The sequence below is a fragment of the Chionomys nivalis genome, chromosome 4 (assembly GCF_950005125.1).
Source record: "Chionomys nivalis chromosome 4, mChiNiv1.1, whole genome shotgun sequence".
NCBI classification, from domain to species: Eukaryota; Metazoa; Chordata; class Mammalia; order Rodentia; family Cricetidae; genus Chionomys; species Chionomys nivalis.
In genome coordinates this window covers 106,837,387-106,860,859 of record NC_080089.1, presented here as the reverse complement: position 1 = coordinate 106,860,859, position 23,473 = coordinate 106,837,387, and the positions used below count along the sequence as shown (strand labels likewise).

Here is a 23,473-nt window from a genome sequence, read left to right as displayed (position 1 = left end):
CTCAAAGAGCATGCATACCATAAAGATACCCCTGAACTCACACCCACATGACCAAGGAGGGCTTGGGGACACAGGTAGGGAGGCATGTCCTCCAAGGAAACAGCAAAAACCAGACAGAGGTGTGAGCGTGAGCTGTCCAGAGGTCTAGCAGACTGTATCTACTGGGGACAGTCGGGGAAGGAAATAGCCATCTTAGAAAACCAGGACAGGAAACACAGGAGCAGTGGGCACAGAAGAAGGGCATGTTAGAAGAAATGTTTGAGGAATATTGAGGACGTGAGTTCCCATTCACACTGAGAGGCAGAGCCATCCTTGAGATGGTGAGCAAGGTTTTTTTTTTTGGGGGGGGGGTCTGAGCTCATTTGCATAGAATTCTAGTGGAGAACCCCTGGCCCTCATGGGTTTGCACAAACCCTCAAGGTCCCTTTGAGTCAGATGGACAACTTCCGATTTTACAGATGAGAAAACTGAGGCCAAGAAACCCGGAGAGGCCTAGTGATTAGGACACAGAATTGGTAAGTAAGCAAGCAAGGGTGCCATTTAACCCGGTGGTATTTTTCAGGGCACCACACTTAAAATGGCTTCCTTCCGCAGTCCTTTGGTTAGCCCTCTGTTCCAAGCTCTCCTAACCTCCTCTGCTGTCTAATGCTCCCCACCTGGTAGGCTTGGAAATCCTAGATCTAGAACCCAGGGGTCATCCAGTATGGAGTACAAAAACTACACACACACACACACACACACACACACCCCTCCTCTCTCTAAATCGAGAGTCCCAAGATAGCTACCAGCATTTGGGGGACTGCGTGATGGAAGGAGGTGAAGTCCAAGAGTGTGTCCTAGCTAAGCCCCAAGTCTTGTAGTCTCGAAGCGCCCAAATTGGGTTCGGTGGGAGAGCTGGAGATGCCTGGCAAGCAGCCGATAGGTCGAGACATCTTAAGATAACCGGATGGGAAAGAGACCCCTCATAGTTCCAGACCTAAGCTGGAGGAGCACTATGCGGGTCTCAGGTCCGCTACACCCCGGGACTGGGGGTGGGACAGAGGATGGAGGACCAGGCAAGGGCGGGGCGGGACGCGAGGGCGTTGGCTGCGTAGCCTGGACTCTGGCAGGCGGTGGAGCAGCTTCCCCAGGGTCCCTACCGCGGGTGCACGGACAGCGCCACGGCCCGAGGCGCGCGAAGTACTAGGCGACCTCCCCAGTAGCTCCTCTCCTGGAGCCCGCCTGCTCATCGCAAGGGCTGGACGATCTGGGGGTGATGGGTGGTCTGTGCTTCTCTAAAAGAGAGAATAAAGCAAAAGCGGAGACAGCGTCCCAGTCCCGGTATTCAGGTCCCGATGTCAGAGCTCCCTAGACTCCGTCCCCCCCAATACTCATCCTTCTGACCCCGGGCCGGGTCTCTGGAGAGAGGTCTCGGGGTGGGGGGCGGCGGGCTCGTTTCTGCCCGCCGCACACCCTCCAGGGAGGCGGTGGAGGGGGCAGGGGCGGAGGAGGCCCGGGGAGGGCGCGGGGGAGGGAAGAGGCTCCGGGCCGCGGGGGGGGAGGGGAGCGACAGACGCCGAGGAGAGGGACGCGCGAGGCGGGCGGCGGCTCGGAGCGGCGGCCAGGCGGGGGGCTCAGGAGGCCAGGCAGGCCAGGGGGGATCCCGAGAGCTCCATGAAGTCCCCCCGGGGCCGCGGACGGGGCGCTGGCTTGGGGAGGCTGTCGGGGGGGCCCCGACATTCATGGCAAGGCGGGGGCCGCGGCGGCGTGCTCGGAGTAAGTCGGGGCTTGGGGGGGAGGGTCGGGCGCGCGGGGCGCGGGAGGCCGGAGTGGGGCAGCAGCGACTCGGGGCCCGGCCAGGGCGGGTCCGGCTGCTCGGTCTCGGTGTCAGTCTGCGGCGCCTCCTCGGAGCCCGGCGGAGTCGGCAGCCCGCTGCCGCGCAGTTCGGTGGCTTTTTTGGAAACTTGCAAATGTTTTCGTAGAGGAGGGGAGGAGGAAGCGAGGGAGTGACCGAAACCGAACTTGGGGCCGCTGGAATAGCAGAGGCCAAGGCCGGGGGAGGGGGGCTGATGTCCGGAGGGGAGGGGGACAAGGCTAGCTAGAGACCGACTGACAAGCAGACAGGCTGCCCCAGCCTCGGGGCCGCAGGAGCGCTCGTGCCGCTCGGGCGCACGCGGCACGGGTTAGGAGGATGGGAAATGGGGTGCAGGAGGTGGCTGCTAAGGGCTTGGGGGTCCAGACTGGGTTGGGGGAGCCGGGCCGCAGTGCCGCCGGAGAGCCCAGAGCTGGTGGCAGGAACACCGAAGGGCTCAGAGTCGTTGCAAAAGTCGGGATGGCATCCCGTAGTTGCACGCCCCGCGCAACTCAAAACGCGCCCCCTGCCCCGCCCCGACTCCCCTGTTGCCCACTGCCGCGGAGCTAAAAATAACAGCCTGGTCGCCCCCCGCAGACCGCGACCCCGACCCCTCCCCCGCCCCTCCCCCACTGGGCGTGGAGCGAAGCCACGGCTCCCAGTCCCCCCAAAGAGGGGGGAAAAAAGACAGAGAGAAAGAAAGAAAGAAAGAAAAGGCGGCGCGGGAGGGGAGCGGGGGGCGGGCCGGGGGCGGGGGGCCCAGCCATATGGATGTGATTTCTCCGCTCCGAGGCAGACAGGCCGCTCAGCAGCGCTCGGCGCCCGCCCGCCGCCCGCCCGGCCTCAGGCTGCCTCCCTCCCTCCGCCCTCCCTCTCTCCATTGCGCCGGTTGGTTCTCTCGCTCGCCGTCGGCGTATGGGCCCCGCACCGGGCTCCGGGGCCTCGGGCCGCCCGGACGCCGGGGTCCCCTAGGACGGGGTGTGGGCGGGGCGGCCCGGCCTGACACAGCTCTGCACCCTCCAACCATCACCAGGGCCGGCGGCGGCTGCCCCGAGGGACGCGGCCCTAGGCGGTGGCGATGGGGGCCGCCCGGATCGCACCCGGCCTGGCGCTCCTGCTCTGCTGCCCAGTGCTCAGCTCCGCATATGCGCTGGTAAGTCCCTCTCGGTCTACGCTCAAACACAGGAATCCTGGAGTTGCTCTGGGGTTCCTGGGGGCGAGTGTAGGCGCAAAGTCTTGGGTTCTCCTAATTGTCTGAACTTTGGGATGGTGCCCCCGCTCTGAACCAGGAATCCTGGTGCCTGCTCTCGTTGGGGTGTCTTACTGTAGGTTCCAGATGCCTGAAGTTCCCCCACTTCTGAAGACTTGGCTTGGGGTCCTGGGTCTGGAAATCTGTGGTTGGAGTTTCCCTACACCATGCTCGTGTGAGCACACGGCTCTGGTCGTATGTATCTCTTTCGATGGTGACAGTGTGATCCAGCGGGCTCTCTGGGTGTGGAGTCCCACAGACTGCGTTGGGGGCCTCTGCTTTCGCAAGTTTTGTTTGCACCCCGCGCTCAAAGTCGTGTGCAAGAAGTCAGAAAATCACATGGATAGACTGAGGATAGGATCTAGAGCCCCCCTCCAGCTCTCGGGACCCCACAGATACACAGCTGTATGCACTAATGGGACAGCTTTACCCGAAGTGGAAGTTGTTTGCCCAGGGAGGTGGGTGTGGTATGGAGGTCTCCAGAAGCCTCTCCTCACAGTACACCTTGCAGAAGATATGTATTTTGGGGCGTCTGAAGATTGAGCTGACCTTTGGGGGTACAGTGCATGGTCTGAGAATGGAGACCCAGAGATAGAATAGTAGAAGGCTAGAGAGAGAGAAATGGTTAGGATGAGAGATCCGACCCCAGCAGGGACACTCAGAACAGCAAAGACACTAAGGGAAATCATGACCCCATCTTGGGTTAGGGTCTGGGAGCCATTTCTCAGAGAGGGGAGATTTTCCATCCTCTCCCACCCCATATTCCTGAATCAGCTTTTGTGCCGCCCCTGTACCCCAACCCTGGCCCAGGTCTAGAGAGACAAGGCAAGCAGTTTCCTTCATGGGACAGAGCCTCGAATCTGGGACTCCTCTGCTCAGTCTACAGCTTGTGTGACCTTGGACTGTCTGTCCCCACACCTCAGTTGCTCATCCTTGAAAAGAGAGCATGAGAGAAACGTTTGCCTAACATCCTTGCAGTTTGATGTTCTTCTGTGGTCCCAGCATTCTGTTTACTAGGGTCCATCCCGTCCAATTCTAGTCCGGTAATGGACTACCAAAGCCAAGGGCTGCCCCAGAAAGGAGCCTGCACACAGGGGAACAAGTTCGGGGGGTGCTCCAACATGGGCAGCAGGACTATTTGCCGAAAAATCCTCAGTGACTTCTATGTGGGTACACATACATGTGCGTGGGGGTAGACCCACGGATGGAAAAGGTATCCTGATGTGTGCCGTTTGTCCATCATCACAGGGTTTTGTGGGCATCTGGGTCAGTCCGTGGGATTGTGTGTATTCGAGTCCACATGTGCCTGAAGCTGTGAATCTGCACATGACTCCAAGGGAAGCACAGTTGTACATGCGTGTGTGTGCGTGCGTGTGGTCACCCTGTGAGTGTGTGTGTGCATGCACAGGTCCATTGTTCGCTTGTTTGTATTTAACAAATGCTTCTGTGTTTTCTGTTTGCCAGTCCATTGTTCTAAGCATTTTATGCACGTCAGCTAGTTTAATCTTCCCAACAACCCTTTGAGAAAGGTGTTTTCCCGAATTCTTATGAGCTTGCCCAGACCCACTGTGACCATTGTCTATCTTATGTCAACTGGGTGCCAACCCCTGTACCTCACTGCGTTGTGGTATGGAGCCCCTAGGACCCCAGAAAGCTCTATAGGGAAGCTGAAGTCTATGCAGAGAATTTTCCTGGTTTAGGAGGATTCTACGCTGAAGGCGGGACAGATGCCAGTATGGCTGTGCAGGGACCTTGCTGGGGCATGTGTGTGCGCTGAACCATCTCCTGCTTCAGGTCTGAGGGGTTGTAGTCCAGGGGATAGGTTTGGCCAACCCACCCACCATCCTGTGGGATCCCTAGGCTCATCTGGAGTCAGCAAACAACTGGCAGCCTGCCCATTCTCTCCTGCGTCCAGATGTGTACAGGTATGGACGAAACCTGTCTACCTTAGCTGTCACTAAACCTATAGACTGCCTACTCAGCCATATCCAAGGCCAGGCTCACTTCTCCCGTGACCTTGGTTGGGGGACTAAAGAACATCCCACTGGGAGAACATTGGTCACAGCTGGACTCACAGAAAAGGGTAGCCCAGAGACGAGCATTGAAGGAATGGATTTAGTGGAGGGGATCGGCCCACAGCTTATGAGCAGGCAAGAGGATGGTCTAGTCCTTTGAGATTCCTTACCATAAGGACACCCTGGAGAATCCTCCACTCTCACGAATGTGACAGTCAGAAGGGAGGCAGACCTGGGTGTGGGCTATGACCTTTGGGTAGGTCACTTCATCCCTTAGGCTGACTGTGCAGGCCACCTCTTCCAGCCAGCCCGGGGTGGGGACAGCTCAGAAGGCACGTTTTCTTTTTTAACGTTTTGTGTGTGTGTGTGTGTGTGTGTGTGTGTGTGTGTGTGTGTGTGTGTTTACGAGTGCTTTGGGGAGTCAGTTTTTGCCTTCCACCAGGTGGGTTCCAGGCATTGACCTTAGGTCTCAGGCTCAGATGGCGAGCACTTTATCTGCTAAGTCATCTTGCCAGCCCAAGGTGCTTGCTTTTAAAAATAGGAAAAGCCATTTATTGAGCAGTGGCTTTCCATAGAGTCCGAGCTAGAACCTGCCATACATATATATATATATATATATATATATATATATATATATATTCTCACCCCACCCAGTGTCCAAGCCATGTTAGGGGGAAATGACCTTGAAGTGAACGTAGTAAGACCGGCAGAACTGGGATCTGAGCCATTTGAACCTAGGACTCAGACATCTACAGAGGACTCTCTCCTCTAAGCTAAGTGAAGGTGAACTCAGGTAAGAGGTCCCTGTGTGTCATTTTGGGGTTTCTTAAAAAAAAAAAAAATGAAATCTTCATTACCTTACTTTTTGTTTATTTCATGACTAATACATGAGCACATTGTATTTTTTTCTCTCTCTGTCGTGTGTGTGTGTGCGTGCGTATGCTTGCGCGCATGTGTGGGTCTGAGGACAGCCTGGGTATTGTCCTCACCTCCTATCTTATTTGAGACAAGGTTCTATCTGGCCTACCGCTGTGTACACCAGGCTAGCTGTTATCAGGCCTCTGAGGATTCTCTGGTTCATCTTTATGTGGGTTTAATCCTCAGTTGTGAGCAGCAAGCACCTTCCCCAACGAGCAGTCTCTTCAATCCAAGACAAATGGTTCAGAGCAAACAGAAGCTTTCTTTGAGCACCGTCAAACCCCAGTTCCCTTTCTAGAGAAAGACATTCTGGGAGTCTGTCTCTCTGTGTGCTTCAAGTGGCACCTCTTGTATACATAGCAAGCAGATGGATGTGTCTTGTTTTCTGTTTGTCAAATGAGTTCAGCGAGCTTCTCCGCGGGGCTGTGTGACACGTGCGTCATTGTACCTAAAGGTGTAGCTTTATATTTGTGAGTAGAAATCATTTAAAATATATATTTTGTTACACAGAGAAACCCTGTCTCGAAAATATATATATGTGTAGTATATATTTTTTAATTTTTAAAAATATATATAATGTTTTTAAGTATTTGTATATTCTTGTGTTGACATGAGGTTTTGTGCGTACATGTAGTGCCGAGGGGAGCCTGTGGGAATCCCTTGGAGCTGGGGTTACAGGCTGTTTTAAGCTGCCTGAGGTGGGTGCTGGGGACAGAACTTGGGTCCTCTGCCCGAGCAGTTTGTGCTCTTAACCACAGAGCCATTTCTCCAGCCTCCAAATCCCTTTTTAAAAAATTATCTCATTGTATGCTTACTGTTTTGGCTGTGTGTGCGTCTGTATATTGTGTGCATGCAGTGCCTGAGGGGGCTAAGAGAGGGTGTCAGGGCCCCTGGAACTGGAATTACAGGCAGTAATGAGCCACCATCTGGGTGCAGGGAATCTAACCTGGGTCCTTTAGAAGAACTGCCAGGGCTTTTAAACACCGAGCCGTCTCTCCAAGCCCTTTTTATTCCTGCATAGTATTCCAAAGTATGAACTTAGTTAAACATCCCTGAGGGATACACGTTCAGATCCTTTCTCCACTTCCTCCCCTAGTGTGTGTGTGTGTGTGTGTGTGCGCGCGCGCGCGCGTGTGTGTGCATGTGTGCGTGTGAGAGACATTCCAGATAGTGGCAGAGGAGCTCCTTGAAATGCCCTCTTGGTTCACCATGTGACCATTTCCCGGTAGGATATTTCTAGAATTTGTCTTTGCTGGGTCTGAGAACATGCACATTTTTTATTTTAATAGGCATGGCCAAATTGCCCTCTAAAAAGCTGTGCTGGTTTATACTTACCAGGACTGACCACAGGGGCCCTCTCCCTGTCCGGCTGTTTCACAGGCTGTAGTGAAGGCCCTTGGGTTTCATCTTAGCATTCTGATAGGTGAAGAGCGGCATCCCCTGTCGTTTTAATTTACACTCTGCCAGTGATTCTCGGACCTTATATTTGTTTATTACACAACTGAGCTCGCTCAGAGCCATTACCCATCTTTCTATAGATTATTTATCCTGCTTGTATTGATTTGTCGAAGCTTTTTATATCACCTGCCCTTAAACACATCCTCTTCCCCCGCCCCCCAACTCCCAGAACCGCCCGAGGACAGAGCAGTGGAAGGGGGGCACGGGCCCTCCCGGGAACTTGGGTTTTCTTCGGAATGTTTTAATGAGGCGTCAAGCAGCCTCCCCCAGATTCCTGTTGTGGGCCTTCTGGGGACACTCCCCAGTCCAGCTACCACATCAGGAAGGCAGCTATTTCGGAGAAGCCCAGGAAAAATAAAAGGTATGGTGGGGTTTTTGCAGAACCTTGAAATTGTCTTTAAAGTGACTAGGAAACAGTGCAAAATCTGCTCAGGGTCAGACATTGGAGACCTCCCAAGCCCTCTAGAACCCCAGCTTGGGGCCAACCTTGTGCCCAAGCTGAGAGCTAGTGGGATCCCATTCTGCTGACCCAGCTAGGGTTAGATTAGGCCATCCCATTCTTCCGGGCCTTGGTCCTCCTGCCTAGCTCAGGTAGAGGCTGCGTGTGAAGATCCACCCTGTCCTAGCAGCCAACTCTGCCATCCGAGGTTCCATCCCACCGCCTGCCCCAAAGGCGGCCACGCTGGCTGGCTGGCTGGGATGAGAGGCGTCACAGTGCCTCCCCCAGCCCCTCCCAGCCCCAAACACAGGCAGCCTGTTCAGGAAGGCCTGGCAAGGGGGAGGAAAAGTCAGCACTTGTCAGTGGTGGTGGGGCAGGATGAGGAGCCCGTCCCAGCTTGCTGTGGCCAGCCAGATGGACAGAGGGCAGCAAGGGACAAGAGAACAGTCCCCAGCCAGTTGACATGGGAAACAGGAGAGGTGCCAGCATGGGCCCCAGTAGTAGAACCTGGAGAAGGAGGGTGAAGGAAGGCCACAAGGTCACAAGGGGACCTCCCGAGAGCCAAGTATTTCTCTTTTCTTTGCGGGAGTCATTCACATCCTCACTTGGCACTGAAGGCCAGTTGTCTTCTGCCCAGTTAGAGGGTCAGCTGCGTCCCAACATCAGTGGTCCTGTTGTTTCTGCGGCTACTTCCACCACTGGTTCAAGCCCCTTTGTGTATGTTTGCTCGATGCAGCAAAGGTTACATACAATCCAGGGTGCTGGAGAGATGATGTTACGGCGGCTGGTGCCACGACATCCATGTAACTGTGTATTTCCTTTGCTCCAAGACTACGACTTTGGTGTAAAGTGTACCTTAGCTCTGCTCCTGGCCCTCTTCTAACTATCATCTAGGCCTCAGTCTCCCTTTTGTAAAATGGGTGTGCAGCAGAAGGTGAGGTCGATGTGAGCAAACAAAGAGGGTTTTGTGGGGCAGGACCAGCCAGGGGCAAACACCAGATATATCTGCCTTCTCCAATGGCAGGCAATGAAACAAAGCATACTGTCCCTTAGGGGACCAGGCTGACACTGGCAAGGGGGTTACTGTTGTGATCCAAGAGGGTTCCTGCTAAGAAAACATTATGCCATAGAAGCCCCTTGCACAGAAGCAGAAACTCCTTCGTTTCATTTCCTCCAGTTTTGTCTGGAGGGGTAGAATTTTGACATGTCTGAGATCACAGATGCCAATGTGTAGAATATGGCAGGGAGGGGAGGAAGTTGGGGAAGTGGCCTCGTTTGGGTGATGGTATGGACTGCTGTCTCTACCATCACCACCATCATCAGCCTGGACACACCAGTGTACTTTCTGGTCTCCCTGGGAGCTAAATGAAATTAGAATATCTTAGCCAGTGGTGGTGTCTACCTGTAATCTCAGTGTGCAGAGCTGGAAGGTCTCAGATCATGAGACTGAGACCCCACCTGAGCTTGGGGATGACAGAATACACCAGGTCTCTTGACAGCGTCTCCTCTGCCATGGGCTCAGCAACATCCGGGTTTGTAGGTAACATGCCAGCTTCAGTCCCTGTCTGTCTGCGCCTTGCCTGGAGCTTCACAGACCGGTCTCAGTGTCTGCGGGCTATCTTCCCAGCTCAGGGTTAAAGCTGTATGGCACCAGCCCCTGCCAGTCCACACACCCTAGACGTGCTTGTGTGTGCGTGGGAAGGCGCTGTGCTGCGGGGGGGGGGGGGCACTGTGATAGGTGGGTCAGAGAAACTGTCAGCCATGATCCACAAGGTGGAAGACAGTATGCGGGACAGCTGTGCCAGGGCTGGTGACCCTCTCGCTGGTGAGTGTGGACTAAGTGGCACCTGGCCGTGACCCAGTCCCTAGTCTTGCCTCTGAGACCCAAGATGCAGGTTCTGGATCTAAGAAGATGCTGATCTGAGTCTTTCGTACTCTGGAGCCATGCCAAGAAGGCAGCACTCTTATAAGGGAAGGGGTGACTGGGCTGGGGAGGGGAAGGGAGCGTCAGACAGTGTTGATGTCTGGCTAGTCCGAGTCGTCAGCAGTTCCCCCCTCATCCCGCTTCCATCAGGATAGAGGTCTGGTAATCTTGTCTACCCCCAACCCAAACTTGGGAGTCTGGCAGCGATCTTGAGTGATGGCGTGAGTTCAGGGAGCTATCCAGGCAACTTCACCTGGCACTGCCTCCATTCCTGGCCCTCCATTCTCTCTAGGGCCCCACAGACAACCAGCCCCTTGTTGTGGACCCTGCAGACAAAGGGGCTGGGGTGGGGTGGAGTGGTGAGTTAGCCCCACTGCTCACAGTGGCTATCACAGCAGCCAGCTTTCCTCCAGCCTGCCCTGCCCAGGCTCTTGATGCAGTACTTCGGTTAAACCCTTACCGTTACTCTGATTTTACAGGAAACCGAAAGCACTGGGCTTAAGCCACTTTCCAGAGACACTAGTCAATGGTAAAGGTGGGGTTTGGACTCCTGGGTTAGTGGGGAGTCCCTGAGGTGCAGCTGAAAGAGTTAGGGTGTCTGGGCATTCCCGGTGAGGAGCTGTGCCCTGGGTAGAGGGTTGCCCACCCTAGCACATGGCAGCTCTGTTCTGATTGGGGTGACAGGGAAGTAGGTCTTAACGCCCAGGGAGGGAAGATATGGGGCCGCTATCCTTGGGGTTGCATGAAGGCTTATGGAGGAGGATGCCTGGAGCCTGTGGCCTTCCCAGTCCAGGGAAGACCACAAAAGAGGAAGCTGACAACAGGTGGAAGGTTAAATGGCCACCTCACTCTCAACCCCGCTCCAGGCCCCTGAGTGGGCATATTGGTCAGTCTCTGGTTGTCAGCTGGACAGTTTTCAACCCATGACTGCTCTGATCTAAGCCATCAACTTCGACTCCCTAGCCACATCAGTGGCTAGCCAGGCCATTAGTAAGCTAATGCATCAGCAAGTCTTTAGAGACCAAGGGGAGGACCAGTCAGTCACTCAAGAGCACTCCACTAACGGGGAGAAAACTCCATTAACGGGGATGAATCAAATATCTCGGGAGGGGAGGAAGTGGGCAGAAGGAAGTGGAAGGGAGAAGTGACAGGAAGGTATCACAGGGTGGCTATGAGGCAGGTGGTAATATTGGTGATGGTGTTAATGCTGCCGTGGTGGGTCTGGTCCTGATGGTGGCGAGGTAGATAGATGGTGGTAGGTGGTGTAATTTTAGGTGCTCTGGTAATGGTGTTGGCCCAATTATGGCAGTGACGATGATGGTAATGATGGCTACATTAATGGTACTAGTAGTGGTTATGGTGGGAATGGTACTGGCAGCAACGGTGCTGGGAACACTGGCTGTGGTGAGGGTTCTGTTGCTGCTAATGGAAAGGCGGTAGTTATGGAGTTATTAACTGCAATGACAGAATGAACGGTAGTGAGTAGTAGATGCTGTAATCCGAGTGAGGTGGGTAAGAATCAGACCCTTTAGTAACAGGATCCCCAGTGTCAGACACATAAGGACAGCTTCAGGGTGGCTATGGAGGTCCCTGGATCTTAGCAAGTCAGCTTGTCCTACCTGGTCCTCATCACTCACTCTGCCCCAGCCAGCTCTGCCGTAGGTGTGGTTAGAATAGTGGGAGTTTAGAGCCGTGGGGCCAGCAAGCACACTGGAATCCGCTTCAGCCTTCCTGGGACTCCTAGGCATCAGGGCCAGTTGAGTCCCGAGAGTCCATTTCGGATCCAGGCTCCGGAAGCAGCAGACACAGGCATGCACGTTGAGAAGTTCTACAGCACACCCAGAAGCCCACACATAGTCCTTTGACCACAAACATGTACACATGCATGCTCACAAACACATCAGGCTCCGGGGCCCAAATAGACGTGTTAGGCGGTTCCTATGTGAGGCATTACAGAAATGGGGCACACAGAAGTTTACACCCTGGCCCGACAGTGGGTGCACGGCTAGTCACACGCACGCGCAAAGATGCTCGCGCTCCTCGGCTAAGCAAAACCAGCAAGACTCTGCTCCGCGGAGCCAATTGGAGACTCCTTGGCCTGGAAGCCCGAGCTGCTGCCGCCAAGAGACGCGGTCAATTAACTTCTCTCAGCAGCCGGACTCCCTGACCCAGGCCACCCGCCCCTTCTCGGCGGCCCAGCCCCACTCTGACCCGCCTCCTTCCTTTCAGGCCTCCAAATTCTCTGCCCCTCGTAGCTCCACCCTTACTAAAGAGACCCGCCCACATGACCGGGCAAGGGCTTGCTTCGCTGCCTGTTCAGAGAGTTCAGGCTGTGTTCTCTGGCGTTTTAAGAGTGAGGTAGCCTTTCTAGGGGCGTCTCAGGGGCCATGAGATCTGACAGCCCATGGGCTGTCCCAGAGCATCACATCTATCCCGGGGTGTGATCCCTTAACGGTCACACTCAAAGTGGGGATAGGAACTGATCCCAGGCAGGACACTGGCCCTAGCTTTTAAGTCAGAGGAGGCTCAGACCCTCTCCAGCAACCACCAGTTCAGCGAGATACTCTCCCTACCCTTCCGCTGTTCCCTTTTCCCTGGTTAAAATGATGTGACTGGGTCCCAGTGGGTGAACAGAGTGGAAAGAAGAGAATGAGGAATTCCTGCAGAGGGAGGTCAGCAAGAGCAAAGGCCTGTGCCTGGTCACACATCTCCACAGCATCTGCTAGGGTGGAGGAGCTTCCGGTGGGATGCCCTGCCCAGCGATCCCCTAGATCAGCGTGCGGGGGTCCTGCACAGCACAGTGATTCCCTAGAACTGCGTGTGGGGGTCCTGCACAGTCCAGCGACCCCCCTAGAACTGCATGTGGGGGTCCTGCACAGCCCAGCAATCCCCTAGCTATTCAAAGAGAAGTTCTTCCATTCTCCCTCTTTGAGACCTGAAGAAGGGAGGATGAGACCCTAACCCTTTACTGGGAAAAGCATTGACTGGATGCCGGGCCAAGATGGAAAATGGTGACTGTCACGGTCCCCAGAGGCCTTGAGACTCGAAGGAATCCGGCGGGGTTTGTCTCTTCAGAGGTCAGCACTCCAGATCCAACTCCAGGCCCCCAGCAGGCAGCCAGGATCTTGTGAGGCTCCATCCTGGGACATTCCATCCGTTCCCATGTGCCTCAGGGGGATGGACTAGACAAAGAATGTCAGTGGATGCTGGGTCACTGCTGGACACGCAGAGGACAGCCCCCACCCCTTTCTCCTCCCTGCAAGGGCCCATCCCAGCCTTGCCATGGCTTCGGAACTTTAAAAGGGGAGCTCTGTAAGTCAGATGCTCCCCATGGGGCAGACTTCCCACATTCCCTCTGGAGGGAGGACTTTTGGAAAGGGGGACATCCCTGGGGAGGTCGGTTGACTTTGGGACCAGCTGCCTCACCTGGAAGAGCTGCCTACAGTCTGCTCTTTGGCTTGGCAGGTGGACGCTGACGATGTCTTTACCAAAGAGGAACAGATTTTCCTGCTGCACCGCGCCCAGGCCCAGTGTGACAAGCTGCTCAAGGAAGTCCTGCGCACGGCAGGTGAAAGTGGGGAAATGAGGTGGCATGAGGTCGGCTTGTGATAAGGGTGGTGTCTAGGAGGCAGAGACAGCTGGGTGGAGGGGTTGAAGGCGTTAACTTAGGGTGGGCTTAATAAAGGGAGACCCAGCGTAGGTAAAGGCCTAATATGAAATCAATCAGCAGGCTCAGGTGGGCCATGTCGTCGTCGTCGTCTTCTTCTTCTTCTTCTTCTTCTTCTTCTTCTTCTTCTTCTTCTTCTTCTTCTTCTTCTTCTTCTTCTTCTTCTTCTTCTTCTTCCTCCTCCTCCTCCTCCTCCTCCTCCTCCTCCTCCTTCTTCTTCTCTCTCCCTCTCCCCGTGTGTGTGTGTGTGTGTGTGTGTGTGTGTGTATGAGAGAGAGAAAGAGAGAGAAGCCTTTGGACAGATTCGCTCGTGTCTGCAGATGGAGATTAGAGGCAAACAACGCACATAGGCCAGTGGATTTAGATGGGGTGAGACAAGCCAGAAGCTGTGATGAGGGCTCAGGGCCCTAACATGGTGGGCTGAGTGGGCTTCCCCAAAGAAAAGATAGCCAAGCCATGTCTAGAAAGATGGGGAGGTCTCTGAAGAGACCATCTGGACAGGGCAGAACCAGATGGGGTAGGTGAGATAGAGGAATCAGCCTATAGCCTGGAGAGGGTGTTTGACCTACAGAGGGGTTCCCCATAGCATCTCTAAGGGACCTTTCCCATGGGGAAGGAAGGTGTCACCCATCCAGCCACAGTTCTGACCCCTGACCTATCTCAGGAGTCTCCTCTCTGCCCCCTTCCTCGAGTCCATTTCCTGGAAGCAGGTATAGGCTACACTGGCCTTTGTCCAGCCTTTGGACTCTGGCTGGTCTCATCAGCAAAGGAGACCAAGACCCTGACTTACTGTCCCTCCAGAGGGGCTTTCTCTCTGGAGCTGGCTCTCTGGTTACTGGGGGACAGCTGTCGTGCGTACCCAGCACACAAGCAAATGGTGAGATTCTTTGTGAAGTGTGTGGACTTTGTTCACATTCATTGAGACTCACTCTGTATACAGAGTCCCACCTACCCTGGCCCCACCTGTGACTCCCCATCACATCAAGGGTAGGGACAGATGAGCACCCTCCTTTGATCTTGAACCTGGCTCTCTTCCTACTTGGGGAGCCTGTGGTGTGTGTCCATCTCTGATTCCTCATCCACTATGGACGGAGCTCCTCCCTGAGGGTGGAGGCAGGAAGATGCTGACAATCCTTCTCTTCCCAGTCCAGCTTGCCTGGATTCCGCTTCCCACAGAGTCTGATGGAGGAGGGCCAAAGTACCCTGGCTTGGGCTATAGCTGAAGTCACAGAGGTCAGATAGCGAGGACTTTCCAGCTAAGGAGGCAGGGAGAAAGGCCAGGCTCCAGCTCAGGTGGTGTCTTCAGGGCCACTTGCAGAAGCTACAAACCCCTTACTCGAGTATCGTAGGGCAGAGGATGGCGTGGGTGCACTCATCTGCCCACTCCTGACACAATGCAGCCTTTACTCTTGGCCTCCTTCACCAACCTCCTCATCTGCCTAACACGCTAGCCTGACTTGCTTTTCACCGTTACCTCGCCTCCCCATCGCTCCCAGTTTTTGCCATGCGCCCTCTGGTGGGCTGTTCATTCCTTCGTGGTCCTGACTTCTGGGTTGCCAGCCTTTCTGCTTCACTCCCCCCCACTCTACCCCACGCTCATGGCATTTACCCCCAATTGAACCTCTGCTGACCAGCTTTATTTCCTGCCCGTCTCTCCGTCTGGCAAACCCTTCACAGTTTCTGAGTCACATACCCATCCTTCATCTCTGATCGCCCAACAACCCGAGTATTGGCATCCTTGGTAGAGTCAACTCCTCATTGTAAAAAGGGAGAGTGGGGGGAGCAACAACCCAGGGTTGTTGTTTTAGCACAGCTGATGGTTTTAATTTAATTGTCCTGATTTCTCCAGCCAACATAATGGATTCAGACAAGGGGTGGACACCAGCATCCACATTGGGGAAGCCCAGGAAAGAGAAGGCTTCGGGAAAGTTCTACACTGAATCTAAAGAGAACAAGGAGGTGCCCACTGGTAGCAGGCGCCGAGGTATGACTGTCTGGCCTGCCCTCTACCTCTCCCCAGGCAGCCATTTGACAGGCTCAGATCCACCTGTCCCTCCCATTATGTCCTAGTCATGTGGGTTCCTACGGAAAGTCAGAGACCACAGCTCTCTTCCCAGAAAAGCTGGTCAGTTGGGTGGTCTCAAGGCACAAAGAGATGTGCACAGTAGACTTACCCAGCACTCCCCAGAATAGCACCCATACAGGAAACCCATGACCCACTGAGACAGAGAGAGGCTAGAGTCCCGAGAGATGGAGTTGGGGAGAGAAGTGGAGACAGGGAAAAAGATGCTCCAACCCAAAGTCTAGGACTTGGTATGTCAAATGAGGTACAGCAAGACACATAGTGGGAAGAGCCACAGAAACAACAAGAGGGTAGGGCAGCCTCAGAGGGGTGGAGTCAGACAGTGGGACAAGGAGAGAAAAGAAGAGAGGGAGAAACAGGGTTGCCTCAGGGAGGTGAGGAGAGACAAACACAGAGCCCAAGCTGTGGCCACAAGGCCAGTTAGAGCCAGCAGGGTGGGCAGCAGATTCCAGATGGGCCACATCTGGGAGCCTGTGGTCACCCTGTGGCTCCCCAGGGACCAGAGGGAATTGTGGGCCTGGTGGGGTGGGGCTGGGAATATGGCGCCCAGGACAGAGAGCCTTTCACCGAGCTGGGCGGGTCCAGCCATCAAGGCTGCCTTCCAGGGAGGTTAGAGTCCTGTGGTCAAAGCCCTGTAGGGGAGAGAAGGGGACTGTAATCTGGGGTGGAATGTGCGTGGTCTAGAGACTGGGGACCCTCTGAGGTCCCTCAGCATGACTGTCAGGGCTCCAGAGTGGGACGTATCACTGCCCTTTGAAACTCCCCATTGGCGCTTGGATTTGGAGGATTGTACGCCTCTTGAGGGGTTGATCCCGGGTCTTCTGTGCAGCCCTGGATGGTAGATGTCTAGGCTGATATGGTCAACTTCCCAGTGAGGAAATGGAGACGCACAGTGGGGACACCTGTGTGAGGTTAGCAGCGTGTTCGATGTCCAGCTGGCACCAAGAACCAGCCTGCCTTCTGTGGTCTCTAGGGAGGGGTCACATAGGGAGCCTCCAACCTGAGGGAAATCTGAGAAAATGCTCTTCTTCAAGTTGGTTGCAGTGGCACACGCCTTTAATCCCAGAACTCTAGGGGCAGAGGCAGGTGGATCCCTGTGAGTTCAAGGCTAGCCTGGTTTATATACATAGTGAAGCAATGTCTTTTTTTTAAAATCCCTTCTTCAGAGACAGTAGGTGAGACCAAGAGCAAAGAGAGAGAAAAGGCTGAGCTGAGGCCAAGGCCTGTGTCATGTCACTCAGCATGCTAGCCACTTCTCTTGTCCCTTTCCAGCCCTTCTGGAAATGGGATTCATGTCAGGACTCCATCACAGGGCTGCAGTAAGTTCTCTGAAGCCAGCGGGTTTAGGGAGCAAGAGGAAGGAAGAGCTCACTATATTCTTTCCTGAATGCTCTAAACCTGAAGTTCCCAGTCACAGGGCACATTGCCCCTGTGGGAATCAAAGCACAAGTGTGCCCCTGTACTGTAACTGTGGATCTCACCCTCCTTTTGTGCCCCCTACCATGTGTTTTCTTTGGGCACAGGACGTCCCTGCCTGCCGGAGTGGGACAACATCGTTTGCTGGCCACTAGGGGCACCAGGTGAAGTGGTGGCGGTGCCCTGTCCGGACTACATTTATGACTTCAATCACAAAGGTGAGACGAGCCGAAAGGGTTGAGAACCACGGGGATAGCCTAAAGTGGAGCTCAGGCCTCAGTGACTCCAGACCTCCTATGCCTGCCCTGACTGTCCCACTGCCCTTACAGGCCATGCCTACAGACGCTGTGACCGCAATGGCAGCTGGGAGGTGGTTCCCGGGCACAACCGAACATGGGCCAACTACAGCGAGTGCCTCAAATTCATGACCAACGAGACTCGGGAACGGGTGCGAACCCATAAGACCACCCCCACCCCATTAGTGAACCTCGACCCAGCCCACACTCCTAGCCTTTACTTCTCCAGCAACCTTAATTTGTCCTCCAGCTTTCCCTCAGTGCCCACCCACCCTGAGTCCCAGTTCTCTGTCTCTCGCCTGCGCAGGAGGTATTTGACCGCCTAGGCATGATCTACACCGTGGGATACTCCATGTCCCTCGCCTCCCTTACCGTGGCTGTGCTTATCCTAGCCTATTTTAGGTGGGCGGGGCAAGGGGCGGGGGGGCAGGACAAAGGCGGGTGAGGGGTGGGGCATGGCTTAGGGTGGGACTGGAGGGATCCAGGGTGCGAGCCTCCCTTCTCCCCCTTCACTGGCTCCATCCCCCCCTGCGTGATATCCCCACCTACGGCGCACAGCCCAGCTTCCTGCCCACCGCTGCGTCCCCCGTGCCCTCACCACAGTGATGTCGCACGCCCCGCAGGCGGCTGCACTGCACGCGCAACTACATCCACATGCACATGTTCCTGTCGTTTATGCTGCGTGCCGCGAGCATCTTCGTGAAGGACGCGGTGCTGTACTCTGGCTTCACGCTGGATGAGGCCGAGCGCCTCACTGAGGAAGAGTTGCATATCATCGCGCAGGTGCCGCCTCCGCCCGCCGCTGCTGCCGTTGGCTACGTGAGTGCCCCGCAGGCTCCATTTGCACCTGCCTGTCTCTTGCTACCTCCTGCAGCTTCAGGCGTGCAAACCCTTCTCACAGGGGCCACGTCTCAGCTCAGCTCCCAGTCTTACTGCTAAGGGCTCCTAGTCCCCTTCCCTCCACACTGGAGTGCTCCAACCACCCCTCTCACCTGGCCACCTGCTGCTAACACCCGACACCTACACCGGGTCCCATCCCGGAAGCCCCAGAGTAAGCTCTGCCTTCTCACCTAATGCAGACCAGACCTTGCCTAGATGTGTGCTCCACCTCTCTGCTAATTCTAGTTGGTCTCCTAGGCTGGCTGCCGTGTGGCTGTGACCTTCTTCCTTTACTTCCTGGCCACCAACTACTACTGGATTCTGGTGGAGGGGCTGTACTTGCACAGCCTCATCTTCATGGCCTTTTTCTCGGAGAAGAAGTACTTGTGGGGCTTCACCATCTTTGGCTGGGGTATGGAGACTAGTGTGGTGGGTAGGGAGGGTGAAGGGAGGTCTGCCCATCCTGCTGTGACTTAGACCCTCTTCTAGGTTTAGGGGACTTAACTTGGCTATGGGCAGGGTTCCCCCAGGGCTGTTGACTTGACTGGCATTTCAGCCCACGTGGGGTGATAATTACTGGGTTTGAGATGAGGTTAAATGTGGGATCAGAGTGGGAATTCCAGTCACTAGTTATCCCAGGGTTGGGGATGTAGTCTGGACCCTACCCTGACCCAGAGCCCTGTGGAGGGGCTCACATCTGTTACCCGGAGGCGAGGTCCCGCGGTTCAGAGCCACAGGCCCAGCAGCTCGGTTCCACTTAACTTCTGTAACCTCTCTGCAGCGGATTCCTGGGATGCTGCGATCCTACCAGCCCCCCTCAGGCTCAGGGATCTAGTTACTGATAATTGTCCATTATTGCTGGCAGCTCCGGAGCTTGGCTGGGCCCTGAGGAAAGCTGCCAGACTGTGGAGGGGTGGGCCAGTGGCTAGAGCCTCCAGAAAGCCCTCAGGCCAGTCTCCACAGCATCCTCGGCCCTTGGCACATGCCCTACCCCTGACCTCACCATAGCAAGCCCCAGAGCTGGGCAGGTCTGGGCCTGATTCCAGGAACTAACACAAGCTTCTGAACTGGAAGGTGTCTGGGTGGGCTGGAAACATGTGGATTAGGGAGCACACAGAACCTTATGATCTGGGAATGTCACACCCTTACCACAAACCCAGGTGACACCCTTTCCCCCTTTCCCAAGGATCCACCAGGCTAGGAATAAAAGCCTGGAGGGCAGCCAGGCCCCCTTCACTCAGACTCCCATATGTCAGGACCCTGTGGCCTCTGCATAGCCTGGGACGACAGTCTTCATTTTATCTGCCCTCGTCCATGAAGGCTAGAACCTTTCATGCAAGGCTTGGAGAGGCAGTTTTTGACAGACAGATGCTGTTCACTGGCTCTCCCCGCATGGAACTTCCAAGTCCAGGGCAGAATGAGCTGGGAAAAGCTTTTGATACCACACATATCAACACATGCCCGGCAGGCATGCATAGGTACTCATAAGATGCACATAGCCTAAAGAGGGTTGGCATTTCAGGTTGTTAGGGTGGCATTAAATAGCCCATGTGCGTAGGGTGAGGGGTGGGGCAGTGAGCTGAGGAAAGTCATTGGATTGGGGGCAAAAGTCACAACCCTTCTGTTGTTCCTTGTACACACAGGTCTTCCAGCTGTCTTCGTGGCTGTGTGGGTCGGTGTCAGAGCAACCTTGGCCAACACTGGGTAGGTCCAGCAGCAGAGTATTGCGAGGTGGGCAGGAACCTTGACACAGGCTGTAAATGCTCTGGCTCCCTCTTCTGTGAATCATGGGCGACTCCGGGCAGCAGCAGCTCTAGCCTCAGGGGTTTCTGATCTGCCTTCAGCCAAGAACCACCTCAGAGTTATAGGAGGTAGCTTCCAAAGAGGCCCAGAGTGTATCAGGCCTGGACACGTGCAACACCTGTCCTGTGTCCTCGACAGCTCATGTCAGAGCAGGCCAACTCTGGGGCCTATGTGGGTTGGCTGAGAAGGAAGAGGCCGGTGGTTAATGCTTCCTCCTCCCCCAGGTGCTGGGACCTGAGCTCCGGGCACAAGAAGTGGATCATTCAGGTGCCCATTCTGGCATCTGTTGTGGTGAGCAGGAGTCGGGGGCAGTGTGAGCATGAATGACTAGCCCTTAACAAGAATATCTACAGTGGCTTCCCTGGACCCCAAGGGCCAGAAACCCAAAGACCTGCAGACCAGATGATCCCTACTCCAGTCTAGATGGGGAAACTGAGGGCCCCAGGAACCACCCAGAGATGCAGTGACAGAGTAGGGTCTATGGCATGGCTCTGGATCCAGGAATCCTTGTGCCGTGCTACTAGGGTATAGTCTCCAATGTGGCCTCCCTCCACAGCTCAACTTCATCCTCTTCATCAACATCATCCGGGTGCTTGCCACTAAGCTTCGGGAGACCAATGCAGGCCGATGTGACACGAGGCAGCAGTACCGGTGAGTTCTGGCTCTTTGGAGTTGGGATAGAGTTCAGGGTCACTGGTTGCCAGCATAGAGGTCCTATGGTTGAGCTTGTGAGTCGCCTCTGGCTCTGTGACTCCCCAATCCCCCCCCCCACACACACACACAGCAGTGCTGGGTCATGTCACTTGGTATGAAGTTTTTTGCATTATGGCCAGGGCTTGCTAGTGTAGTACATACCAGCCACCCTCAGACAGCTGGATTCTGGGAATCAAAGGGGCAGATGGGTAGAGGTTGGTGCCAGTAATACATCCGCTCAGGAGAAACCCAATGGTTGGGTCATGGAGGATGGGTGCATGCCAGCAGGTGCAGAGGGCCCAAGGACAGAGCAACTGTACCCGTGATGTGCTCGAGGACACCTCTCAGAACCAAAAAACCCAAGTAACACTTTGCCTCTTGGCATAAGCCATCTAGCTGAACTTGGTTGCCAAGTGACAGTAGCCAGAGCCTCTGGTCCTTCCATCACTTCTGGAGCCTGGGCCTGGTTGGGGTGGGAAGATGAAGTGCTGTATTGTGGGGCAAAGAACATGGCCTAATCTCCATGCCCCAATGGCCAGGAAGCTGCTCAGGTCCACGCTGGTCCTTGTGCCTCTCTTCGGTGTCCACTACACCGTCTTCATGGCCTTGCCGTACACCGAGGTCTCAGGGACACTCTGGCAGATCCAGATGCACTATGAGATGCTCTTCAACTCCTTCCAGGTATGTGGCCTGCCCAGCTCCTGGGGAACAGGGTGGGGGACGGGACGTGATCCTGACTGCACGTGCCTCTCTTCACAGGGATTTTTTGTCGCCATCATATACTGTTTCTGCAATGGTGAGGTAAGTAGTAGGCGGCACAGGGGCGGGGTAGGAGAAGTCGGGGTAGGAGTTCTCCCAGTCTTGTCCCTTCATTCTCTCCTCAGCCCCCCATTCTTTCTTTGCTCCTCAAGAACCTTTCTGACCACACTGAAGACATAGAGACAGCTTTAAAGATGATTCAGACTCAGCCTATAGTGGGGTGTGTGGGCTCCTCCGTGTGTGACAGAGCAAAGAGTCTCCCTGGTCCCACTCAGTCTAAGGGCTCAGCCATCTTTGGACCATTTGAGCTTTGGGTTCTGGCTCTATCTGTTGCCCGCTGTCAACTGACAATTGCCTGTGTTCTGAGGATCCGTGTGATTTGACTTGACCTTGGTGTTTGCAGTAGTCGCCTGCCATTTACTGCAGGGATGGTGTCAGGTAAAACATATAGCACAAGGGTTAAGGGCACACCTGACTGCCACCCATCTATTTCCCCAAGGTACAAGCAGAAATCAGGAAGTCTTGGAGCCGCTGGACACTGGCATTGGACTTCAAGCGCAAAGCACGAAGTGGGAGTAGCAGCTATAGCTATGGCCCAATGGTGTCTCACACAAGTGTGACCAATGTAGGCCCCCGTGCAGGACTCAGCCTTCCCCTCAGCCCCCGCCTGCTGCCTGCCACCACCACCAACGGCCACTCCCAGTTGCCTGGCCATGCCAAGCCAGGGGCTCCAACTGTTGAGAATGAAACCATACCAATTACTATGGGGGTTCCCAAGGACGATGGATTCCTCAATGGCTCCTGCTCAGGCCTGGATGAGGAGGCCTCTGGGGCTACACGACCACCTCCATTGCTGCAGGAAGAGTGGGAAACAGTCATGTGACTGGGAACCAGGGACTGGACTCCTGGCGTGGACAAATGGATAGATGGACCAAAAGGCCAATGGTTGGCTGGTTGTCCATTCGGGACTGGATCAGGAAGAAAAACAAAAGAAAAAAAAAAAAGAAAAAAAGGAAAAGGGAGCTATGTGTGGCTTCCTGTGTTTCATTCAAGGAAGGCGGGGTCTAGGAGCTATGAGAGAGTTTGGGGAGACCTCACCCCATGGCTTGGAGAAGGACCCTGGATCCTATTACCTAGGATGGATCTGGGAGTTGGGAATTCAGCATTGTCCAACAGAAAGATGACTCTGCTCTCGAGGTGGCTCAGTTGGTAGAGCACTGACCGGGCATTCACGAAGCCCTAGGTTCCACTCCAGCACCTTATAAACTAGGTGCACCCAAATCCCAGTTCTCAGATAGTCAAGGACATTCTTGGCTGTGTAGATCAAGGCAGAAGGCAGCCTGGGGTACATAAGACCCTGTCTTAAAAAACAAGCAGTCGGGCGGTGGTGGTGCACGCCTTTAATTCCAGCACTCAGGAGGCAGAGGCAAGAGGATCTCTGAGGCCAGCCTGGTCTACAAGAGCTATTTCTAGAACAGGCTCCAAAGCTACAAAGAAACCCTGTGTTAAAAAACCAAAACAAACAAAAACAACAAATAAGCAAACAAACAAAAAACACTGCCCAGAAAGGTTCAAGTCTCCAGGGATCATGGCAGCCAGGTGGACCTATGTGGGAACAGCCAGCCTTCCCCTGTTGTCATGAACACATGTGGAGTCAGGCTTCTTTAGAACAGCTCCCCTACCTACTAGCCGAAATCACTGTCCACCAGGGCCCAAACTCAGGCCTGAGGCTCTTCCACCAGGTGAACCTTTCCCATCTGGTAGCCACCCAAGGAGTCCTCCATGCATGACCGCAGCTCCCAGAATGGAAGGGATATACCTCCAGCCACCAGGCAGAGGTTGCAGGAACCTCTGGCCAGTGAGTGGAAGTCAGGCTGCCTCTGCCCTGGCTCCAGAAGCTAGGAGTTGAGGCCCTAAGGTTAGCTGGGGTGCAGGTCTGTAAGACTAGACCTACTTACACCTACACTAAGGACACAGCATTTGCTCAGTCTCCCTACCTGACATCTCCATACCCACGGCATCATCCTCTGGGACCTCCTAATC

At 54.9% G+C, this 23,473-nt stretch overlaps 1 protein-coding gene across 3 annotated transcripts; it reads left to right on the top strand.

Moving 5' to 3' along the window:
* Positions 1 to 1,556: 1,556 nt before the first annotated feature.
* Pth1r (parathyroid hormone 1 receptor) lies at positions 1,557 to 22,448 on the top strand. 3 transcript variants are annotated; one of them, XM_057767388.1, is made up of 15 exons: positions 1,557 to 1,755; positions 2,865 to 2,984; positions 13,300 to 13,402; positions 15,351 to 15,485; positions 17,108 to 17,218; positions 17,330 to 17,448; positions 17,604 to 17,698; positions 17,920 to 18,115; positions 18,434 to 18,587; positions 19,819 to 19,879; positions 20,203 to 20,269; positions 20,535 to 20,629; positions 21,211 to 21,352; positions 21,431 to 21,472; positions 21,930 to 22,448. In XM_057767388.1, exons 2-15 carry the CDS (start codon positions 2,910 to 2,912, stop codon positions 22,311 to 22,313), a joined length of 1,779 nt encoding a protein of 592 aa, XP_057623371.1. In that variant the 5' UTR covers positions 1,557 to 1,755; positions 2,865 to 2,909; the 3' UTR covers positions 22,314 to 22,448. The 3 variants fall into 3 exon arrangements, with proteins under 3 accessions (XP_057623371.1, XP_057623370.1, XP_057623372.1); XM_057767387.1 differs by lacking the exon at positions 2,865 to 2,984; XM_057767389.1 differs by lacking the exons at positions 1,557 to 1,755; positions 2,865 to 2,984 and adding an exon at positions 13,124 to 13,146.
* The last annotated feature ends 1,025 nt before the right edge of the window (positions 22,449 to 23,473 follow it).